Source organism: Lampetra fluviatilis, chromosome 41 (genome assembly GCF_964198595.1).
Source record: "Lampetra fluviatilis chromosome 41, kcLamFluv1.1, whole genome shotgun sequence".
NCBI lineage: Eukaryota > Metazoa > Chordata > Hyperoartia > Petromyzontiformes > Petromyzontidae > Lampetra > Lampetra fluviatilis.
The window spans coordinates 6834239-6844617 of record NC_136315.1 but is presented as its reverse complement, the minus strand read 5'-3'; the positions used below and the strand labels follow the sequence as shown (position 1 = coordinate 6844617).

Here is a 10379-nt window from a genome sequence, read left to right as displayed (position 1 = left end):
TTCTTGGTTCTTTCGGTAAAGTCACGTAGGAGGGAAATAATAAAATAATTAAATTATTAAACAATTAATGAGAATTTAATTGTTTAATATTTTTATTATTTTATTATTTCCCTTCCACGTGACTTTACCGAAAGAACCAAGAAGATGAATCCCTGCACTCACGAAAGCTTTAAATCAAAGTTCACCTCTTTGCAAATGAAACGACACTTTCTCGTGGTCCAATCGACGTGACCCACGTGGCGACAATGCGTACTGACCCGCCCCTACTGGACATGTGTGAAAAAGAGCTTTATATCTCATCGGATTCCTCCTGCAATATAAACATTCCGATTCTGAATTCAAAAGTATTATTTAAAAATACTTTTTTTTAAAACACGCTTTAATGAAATGTACCCTACTCGTAATGGAAGAACTCCACGACTCAAGGAAGTGGCCCCGAAGCTTGCCATAACGTAAGGAACCGTGGTGATTTACAGACAACGTCAGTTGAGCGTGGACAATTAGAGCCAAGGCGAAACATAACATAAAGAAAATAATGTTTAAAAACATTTTTTATTTTATTTTATGATAGAATATAGTATTGTCATCAGTAAGACATAAGTATACCAAGTTTGCAGTCGATACCACATTGGGAAGTGGGTTAAAATTGAGTTACAAGATTTGAGGATACGACAACAACAGAGTGAGTTAAATAAAAGCGTGTAAAAATAATAATAGAAATAAATAATTGTTATTTTATTTTCAAAATTTTTATTTTTTATTTTATTTCTATTATTACTTTTAGTAATTTCAATTGTATTTTTTACCTACGTGACTTTACCGAAAAAACCTGAGAGTATGAATCCTTGCAGTCACGAAAGCTTCAAATCTACAATTAAATAATAATATTAAAAAATAGGGCAGAGTGGTGCCGCAAAGCTTCACGACTGCCGTAAAGCAACCCATCGCCTAGACCACGCCCATTTTTATCTCTACGATATCTACTGCCGCAAACGCGGTTTCCCTGTAAGTCGCACGTGCGGAGCCATGGCGAGACACGGCAAGCTTAAGGCCGGCGTGAGCAGCAAACTTCCTCGCTGGAAGAAGGGACAGAGCAGCAGTAGCAACCCCGCCACGAGCCGACACCGCGATGCCGCCCGCAGTCGCTTTTACGGTCGCAGCAAAGGTACGAGGCCGACGGGTTTGAAGAGAGGAGGAGGGGGGGGTGCATTCGCAAGGAAAGGCGTAAGATTTGTGTGATCTGAGTAGGCCTCAGCGGCTAATTTTTGATACACGTGCTCTGGGTCTTGTTGGAACACGAGTTGGATTTATAAATAGTCTATACAATTGTTTTGTTTTACCGCTAACGTTAAAAAACGTAAGTTATTTAATTCTGTAAATACTTGTGTAGTACATGCTGGTCATAAAGCCCAACTTAAGTGCTGATATTTACGTGAACCAATCTGTACTGAAGTCTCTACATTTGCGATAGCCATTGTATTAGTTCGCGCACGGTCTCGCTAAATCCGGCCACGTGAATGCGGTTCCTGGCCGCAGGTCGCAGTGGAAAGAGATCGCCTGGACCGGGCCCTTGGCACCTTAATCCTGCAATGTGCAGCGTGGTGATGATGTACGGCTCAAACTACCCCCACGATGGATATGGCGGCGTTGGGATGCATTCATCCAACAGTGGATTGGCAAAGGGCTACATGTATGTACACATTAATGTAGATCTTGTGCCGCATAAACAATTGCCACGGGGTCTCGACTAGATGAGTGGAACGCAATGTTTGAGATGCGATTAAAGTACTGTACTCTGAAATATTGAAAACGCATTTCTTTGGAACTGCTTTTTGTGTTTACTTGATTCTTTCACCACACATCCGATTAGCACGTTTGGCTACGTACCGCGCGAAATAAGTTAAGCATACTTATTTCCTTTCATGTTATACAACACCATTCAAACAACAGACTCTTATATGCAAAACATGTGTCCAAATGATAAATAAAGTTTGTAATGATTCACATCCCCCCAGCGATTATTGGACATGATTTGTACAGTATCAGGAAAATAAACATTTTCGTCTCATACTGTTATCGTTTTTTGTGTTATCTGCGTAATTTCATTAAACATTTTTTTACTTACAACGATCGCTGAGCAGTTGAACCCCTTCGTATTAGAACAGCCCACAGAAGTTGATATCACAAAGCTACTTCTTGAGACACAAGACCTTCACGTGAACTCTCGTTCAATCGGAAGGCGGCAGCACTTCCCATCGAGAGTAATGTTCGTCGCATGGGAGTCGAGCCAATAGTTTTAACCACGTGCTTGAATACAGCCAAATTAAGTTCTGAGCACAAATTAAGTTTTGTGGGTTTTTGTTTAGTAATTAATGACCGAGCTGATCTCATCAACTCGCAACACTTGAGAACTCAGTTTAAGCATAGACATCTGCCTCGACTCGAACTCAAGATCTCAGTGGGCCCTGCCACCTCCTAATCAGCATTAGTAGTTGCTTCCTAACGGCACTTACCCCTAGAGCAGTGGTTCTTAACCTGGGTTCGATCGAACCCCAGGGGTTCGGTGAGTCAGTCTCAGGGGTTCGGCGGAGATTAAGACACACACCCGACTCATGATTGTGCACCAGTAAAACATATACCTATGTTTTGAATTTGAAAAAATCATATTTTATTTTTCCAATTAAGAAGGGTTCGGTGAATGCGCATATGAAACTGGTGGGGTTCGGTACCTCCAAAAAGGTTAAGAACCACTGCCTTAGAGTGTGTCAAGCTAAATATTTGTTGTTCTTCTCGGTTGTTGTGTGCGCCCGCAGGCAAGAGCGACCTCACCGTGGCTTCGCTGCGCTTGCACGATGACATTCAGAGCGACCCCACGGCGTCTGCTGGGCCGGCGAGCGAGCGGACGCCGACAGTCGGGCCGGCCCAGGATGCCGCCAGCGAGCGGACGGCCGGCACCTTCCTGAGCGGCCTCTCCGACATCACCAACGCCACGTTTGGCCGCGTGCAACGCTACTGGCAGTCCAGCTCGGCAGCGCACAAGGAGGTGCCCTTGTCGCGGTTGTGTGATAGTGTGCTGCGTGAATGTGGACCACACACATTTATATATTATTTGGATGTATAAGGTGTTGAAACAAATAGTGTCTCAGCGTAAGCGAAGCTTTTGGAATTTACCCTGCACCGACGAACAAGAATAGAGATGATGTCTTACAGAATGGAATCTAAAGGAAAACAGAATGTGCCGCATGAGCAAAATGGGAGTGTGGCATTGCAGGATGCTAACGGCATGGGGAGGGAGCCCTTCATCCAGTAGTGAGATGACGCTTGTGATAAAAGTACTGTGTTTTCACCATTATTAGCCATGATTAATCCACTGCTTGTTTCTCTTTCAAACCAGATCTGTGCTGTGTTGGCTGCCGTTACGGAAGTGATTCGCGCAAAGGGAGGCACCGAGACCGAGACGGAGTACTTTGCGGCATTTGTGAGTACTTTGCCTTGACAAGATATAGAACACTGTGGCAGTTAAATCTGTGACTATGAAGTTCCAGATTTATTTCAGATCTTTTAAAATCAGATTTTACTCCATGACAATTAACTAAAAATGTTCATGAAGGGGGTGTCCTTTCATCCATTGATGAATAATGGCTGGCATGGTCTCGTACTGGTAGGAACCTCCTGGTTACACCAGCCCACAGGATTATTGTGTCCGTCCGTCGTGCATGAGGGGCTGGGTGGGGAGGGAGGGGCTGGGTGGGGAGGGAGGGGCTGGGTGGGGAGGGAGGGGCTGGGTGGGGAGGGAGGGGCTGGGAGGGGACGGTGGGGAGGGGCTGGGTGGGGGAGGGTGGGGAGGGGCTGGGTGGGGGAGGGTGGGGAGGTGCTGGATGGGGAGGGGGTGGGCTGGGTGGGGAGGGGGTGGGCTGGGTGGGAGGGTGGGGCTGGGTGGGGAGGGGCTGGTCACCCCGTGGTGCCCTTATAAAACTCAACGTTTAACCTACTCACGCCGGCTTGTACCCGCGCTCACAGTCGGGCATATTTGCGGAATACACAACGTCGTCGTTGACCCTGGCCATTGACCGAGAAACCCAACGTTCCTACCAGCTCCCTCCGCAGGAATGTGTTGCAAGGGATTAAATGTGGTCTCCTGTCAAATTTCCGCGCTGTGTCTGTCTAACCCAACTCTTGAGCCCATCCAGCCCTTCACACCTGAAATCTACTCCACTGCTTTCATGGTCTAAATAATGTCTTTAGATTTGGGATAATTCACCTGAATTGAAAAAGCATGTTTACATTTTAATATTTTGTACAGTCGTTGATGTGTTTACCTTTCCTATACTTTGCACTCTCGTATTTTTGTATTGTTTGTTGTAATTTTCTGACCCACCCCAACTTGACATCTGAAAAAGAGCTTTATAGCTCATCGGATTCCTCCATGTGTAAGTAAAGATTCTGAACTAGGCAGAGACCATCTACTGTCTACACTTAAAAACTCCATTTATTCACAGGCAGATGCCAAGATTTAAATCTAATATCTCATACACAGCAATTAACGGCACTTGAGGCACCTGACCACATCCCGGGCAAGACTTCTCTTCAGCTATTTCTCTGAAATGCTTCTCTATTGCCAGATGACAGCTCTGGAGACGATCGAGAGCGACGAATCCTTGGCAGCTGTCGCTTATCTCCTCAACATGGTCATTAAGAGGTGAGTTATGCAGCCAACACGGAGAACCCACTACTCGCACTTGAGTGACCCGGCCAAGTGGCTGATTAACGATGATGATGCTGTTGAGAGCAGCAGCAGCAACATCGTGCAAGGTTTACACATTAAATGCTACTCCATGTCTATGAATTACGAGTGGCTGCGAAAACCTAGGTTCTAAAGTTAACCCATTTTAATCACGGTGTAGATGAAACTCCGTTCAAGCCGTGGATCTCAGCTGTGCTGGCGCAGTGTGCCAACACGGCATCAGCTCCCCCCTGAGCAATAGTCCGTCCATCTCAACGTGACCTCATATTGAGCGTGGAGCTTCACGTATCTCTCCTTTGCCCACGTGTGTTTGTGTGTGCAGAGTCCCTTCCTCGGTGCTGAAGAAGAAGTTCTCCGACATCTCCAAGGTGTTTGTTGACCTCATGTCGACTCACACCAACTCGGCAACCAGCACTGTGCTCCGCTGGGTGAGTCCCGTCCACCTTCGTTCTCTCCAGTGCTCGGTCCTCAAACATCTAGCATGGGCCTTCACTACGTCATGTACATGTGTAGACGTTATTTGTGTTCACTGCTCAGTTGGATGAGGGCCTCCCCAACCGTGTGGTTCGTGCGAGTTATTTGACCGCAGTTTTCCCACTGGCCGATGCGGGGTTGGTGAAGGTGGGCACTAGGACAGGTTCAGTTTCCACTCGCCACTGATGTTCGTAAATCAAACCCAGGTTGCCGAGTTCATAGCACGGTGCACTAATCAATGCATCACCACTCCACCTTCAACACGTAGGCTTTCGCGACCAATATCATCCATAATAGAGGTTTTTTGGGTTAATACACATGCATAATGTACGTTCACTCCGTAATCCCCCCCCCCCCCACTTTGCGCAAGAGCGCAGAAGCGTGATTATCACATCTACGCCTCTATATAAGGAATGAAACAGTTAAGACTTCTCCACAAATCTGGCTCTCGCCTGATGTGAAGCTAGTTGTAATTGCTGGCGAAACGTCGTACTCAGATTGTAAATGTTTTGTCTTGGATCTCCAACACACCGGGGTGCTGTACTAGTGACGAATTGGCACGTTCTGTTTACATGACAATCCTTAGTAGTTGGCTGTGTCGGGTGGTGGCGGGTTTTAACGACACATGTATATATTTATGTGATCTAACCCAAAAAAACCTCTTATGGACCACTCCACCTCTGAATAATAATACTTATTTTCTTTATTTGCTCAGATTTTGTCATGCACGGCCGTGCTGCTAAGGAAGCAGGACCTCGCCGTCTGGGCCGATGCCTCCACTATGAACACGTTCCACGCCCTACTCAGCTTCGCGACACACACAAAGCCCAAGGTGAATGTGTGTATGTGTGTGTGACTGTGTTTTTGTGTCCGGCTATCTCCGTCTGTACGTAGGTGTATACATGTGTGCTTACGACCTCCTGCCAGCGGGCGTTCGACACTTCACGTGGTCTCAAGGTGCACATGGCCTGGCACAAGCGTCGTGGTGACGTCACCGCCACTTAGTGGCGAATGGCGGTTGTTGTTGTTGCTTACGGGGTGCGTAATTTCTCTCATCACGGTAACCTCTTCTCTTGCACAGGTGCGGCGGGCTGGCCAGCAGGCTGTGAGCGCTGTGATCAGGGGCTCGGAGTTCATGTTCGCAGACGAAGCGCCTCCTCACCACCCAGCCGCTTCGAGCACCGCCAAGTTCTGCGTGCGCGAGATCGAGGAGAACGGCGGTGTGTGGACGAGGGTCGCCTCCTGTGTTTTTGTGTTCGTCGGTGCACTGCTCTCCAATAACCACCGCATAATATCAGCCAGAATAGTCCGGAATGTTGTTCGGTGGATTGTTTTAGCACCACAATCCATCTAGCCTTGTATTGATTGTCTTAAAGATACTGAAGTATCACGAGATGATATGAATATATAGGATACAATAAAATCGGTTTATTATGGATAGGGTGGACCTTTTACATCGAGTGGTAGTGCCTCATGATGATTATAATCTCAAAGCCAACTTAGCAGTGTTCCGAAAAATATCGAATGAAAAACCCATCACTGTTAATAACTTAACCAAATTAGTTTAGTCTGCATCTTCATTCCAACTCGTGCATATCATCGCAATAGGGTGGGAGGGTGGGGTTGTCATCCATTGTCTTTTTAACAATCTTCATTCACTCGTTGCAGTCGTTGACCTTGAAATAAACTCTGCCTCTTTTTGTGCCTCAACCCCTGCTAGGGACGGGCGACGCGACAGGCACGCTTCACGTGCTAGGCCTGCTGAAGGAGGTGGTTCCCTGCCTGCCCACGCAGAGCCTCAAGGCGTGCTGCGAGAGCGTGCTGCGCATGCTCGCCTTGGGCCACGTGGTGAGTGGGACGCTTTGCGACGCTGCCGTTACCGCCCCTGCCACCGCTCTGTTCCCACGGCCACTGGGAAGCGAGCCGGCCAAGTTCATGAACCGGGGCAAGTGGGCTCAGCCCGAATTGTCCTTTTTTTGCATGAACGCTTTTCAAATGCGTTTGAACTTTTGAAAGTATTAGCTCTGCCCATCTGATTGGAGGAGCCCACGGAATGTATAGTCGCTATTGTATAAACTATGAAGGGTTTCCATGAACATCACAATGGTATATAATAATGTGTGTGTGATTGTGTGTGTTGGGGGAGCGGTAGTGCAGCGATTCGCACGCTGCGCTACGAACCCCGGCAACCCGAGTTCGATTCCCGCTCACGGCCAACACCGGTGACGATTATCTGAGCCGGTTCTAGGCCCTCCCCTATGTCGACTTAGCCTCAAATGAATACCTGGTGCGGCGACTAGGGAGACAAAGGCGGCCGGGCGTGCTGCTGGCCACCCACCCCCTCGTGTGCCGTGCTGTTAGCGACTCGCTCACAGCACTTGCCCCAACAGTCTGTTAAGGCTATACGGGGGATCTGTGTCTTTGTATGCACATTGTGGGGAGCCGTGGCAAAGCAGTTAGCGTGTACTGCGTTATGAACCTGGCGCCCCGAGTTCAAGTCCTGCTAATGACCAATAAAAGTGGTGACTTGGAACTGGTCCTGGGCTTTCCCTAGGTCGACTTAACAATAAGTGAGTTCCTGGTGTGGTGTATAAACATCAGCACTGGGGATACAAAGGCATATGGGAGTGTTGCAGGCCACAAAACTCCCCCTCATGTGTTCCGCGCTTGCCTTCAGAGGTGCTCTTGAACTACATTTGTCCCAACAGTCTGCTAAGGCTATAAGGGGGGGATATTTGTCTTTGTACGAGTGTAAGCGTCTACTTGCGTGTGTCTGTACATTTGTGCCATGTGTTGTGCGCGCCGTGAGCAGCTGGTGACTGCACGCGGCATGCAGGCGTTGCACGCGCTGTTCGCAGCGCAGCCCAAGCAGCACACGCTTCCTGCGGAGCTCAATGCGCAGCTCATCACGGTAACCTCCTCTCGCTGCACACTCACGCCATACAAACAAAATAGGTAAAGGTGCAGCCCTGCAATTTGCTTGTGCTCGCGCGACTGCTGACGGAATGGTCTCCACTTGAGGAAGTGCTGGAGAGGCCCCCTCTTAAGACGGTATTTGTGCCTATTCCGTGCAGGTCAAGTTTTATTGGGAAGGGTGGGGGGGGGTACGCACACTCTACCCCCCACCACACACAACATGCTGTTCCATTGACATGGTTCAATCCTGACCCTGATGCCTGTATATTTGGAGTGTGCATGTTCTCCCTGTGGTAGCGTGGATTTTTCTCCGAGTTCTCTGGTTTTTCCATCCACATTTAGAAACATGCGTTTAGAGTATTTGGCCGCTATAAATTTCCACATATTAAGCCACTTCGTTGAGCTATCATTTGTGTCCATGTTGTTTATGAAAAAGAGCTATATGGTTCAGTGGACCTTACCTGTAAAATAAAAAAAGTTTTTCTACTTTTGGGTGAACAGAGGCGGCCGGGGGGAATTTCAGAATCTTGCACCATTTTGTCAACTGGCGCGCCGGGAGACCGAACTGGAGACTTTTCTCTACTAATGCCGGGAACTTTCTGAATTCAGTTCCTGAAGTAGCGATCAGCCTGTGGAGGGAAACCTCAGACATCATGCCGAACAACACGAAAACAGAGTGCCTCGACGATGCTAACCATGGGCACCCCTTGGCGTGTTTTTTCTTTTTGTCGACAAAGGCTCTGTACGATTACCTGCCAAGCATGAATGACGTGCAACCCATGCTGGCCTGGCTCGCTGTGATGGAGAGTGCACACGTCAATCTGGCTCGGTGAGTGCAACTCCACTCTGCTCACACTCGGCGTGCGTGTATGTACGCATGTGTGTGTGCTTGTGGTGCCATCGGGAGTACAGGCGGGATGCATCTGCCTGCCAGTAATATCAGACGGTCAACCCGTGACACCTGGATCCATCCCATGACCTCCCTCCCACCAGTGAGCCATTGACACTTGATTTAATCTCAAATTGCACCTGGCCTGGCTACAGTGCTGTGATGAAAGTCGCTGTCACTAAGTCGCGGGTGGCGGTTGTTGTGTTTGTGGTGTGTTTAAGGGAGTGGGAGCATAGTGGTTAGTGCACTGTGCAATTAATCTTTTGACTTGAGTTAGGGTTTGGCCTCCCTTATGTCGAATTGGTCGAAATTAGACACGTGGTGCGGTGTATAAACATCGATGCTGGGAAGGAAAAGGGTGTGGTGCTACATAAACTTCCCCCTCATGCCGCCCATAATAGTTGCTCACCAACAGCACCTGCCTCAATCACTCTGTTTGGCTTTGTGGTCGGACTTTGTGTGTGCGTTTTGTATGTGTAGTGACATCAAGGATGTCGCTGGGTAATGCCGGCCCTGGAGAGGCACGGCGTGCGATGTGCTCCCATCGCGGACACCCCGTACATGTCGGTGTAGTGCCGGCCCTAGAGGGGCTCGGTGAGCGCTGAGTCATAGCGCTGAGTGGCACCACGCTCGGTGAGCAGTGCCGACCCCTAGAGGATGGGGTGTGAGAGTGTCAGCCATGGAATGGGGTTACTATAGGCCAGGGGTGGGGTAAGTCTGGCCCGTGGGCTGTACAAGGCCCGCAAAATCATTTGGTCTGGGCCTGCCAAGGCGGGACTCGAAATTCAATAATTATAGGAACAAACCTGGAAAAGCAGTTGCGAGTAGCGACATCATCAATACCAGCTAACATCACACGCCTCACCAAATAGAAGCAGTTCCAGCCATCGCATTAGGGGTGAGTTAATTAAATGTTTGACCAAATATAACGGGCAAATTTTTAAGTTGATAATTTCGTATCGCCCGCGAATGATGTTATAAATATCGAAATGGCCCTTGGCAGATAAAAGGTTCCCCATCCCTGCTCTAGGCCACGGCACTCTGGTTGACCCCGGAGGACACGTGACTGGTAAAGACTACACAGGGGCCCCAAGTGGGGGCGGGCTAGGGATGGTCACGTGTCGGGGCGAGATCCTGCTCGAGGATTCGAGAAGGTGGTCGTGGCCAAGTTTGGAACCAGCCACGACCAGGAAGGATATAAGCTGGGTCCCCAGAGGGACCGGGGTTGAGCATTGCTGCTGTCATCTGAAGATTCTACCTTCGACGTCCATGAAGAGTCACCAACAAGTGGACCTGGACCCAAGCTGGGGTCCTGTCTGTCGTCGCTACTCCCAGTGTATTAGTGTGGTTAGCCTG

The 10379-nt window shown here is 48.7% G+C and overlaps 1 protein-coding gene across 1 annotated transcript in view; it reads left to right on the top strand.

Annotated features, from left to right (window-relative positions):
- Positions 1 to 996: 996 nt before the first annotated feature.
- Positions 997 to 10379, top strand: part of RRP12 (ribosomal RNA processing 12 homolog) — a 37633-nt gene continuing 28250 nt past the window's right edge. The window contains exons 1-10 of the mRNA XM_078875419.1: positions 997 to 1165; positions 2814 to 3043; positions 3395 to 3478; positions 4623 to 4699; positions 5067 to 5172; positions 5934 to 6050; positions 6300 to 6438; positions 6939 to 7066; positions 8031 to 8129; positions 8872 to 8963. Coding sequence (XP_078731545.1) covers positions 1027 to 1165; positions 2814 to 3043; positions 3395 to 3478; positions 4623 to 4699; positions 5067 to 5172; positions 5934 to 6050; positions 6300 to 6438; positions 6939 to 7066; positions 8031 to 8129; positions 8872 to 8963 — 1211 coding nt within the window. The 5' untranslated portion in view covers positions 997 to 1026. The remainder of the gene's footprint in view (positions 1166 to 2813; positions 3044 to 3394; positions 3479 to 4622; positions 4700 to 5066; positions 5173 to 5933; positions 6051 to 6299; positions 6439 to 6938; positions 7067 to 8030; positions 8130 to 8871; positions 8964 to 10379) is intronic.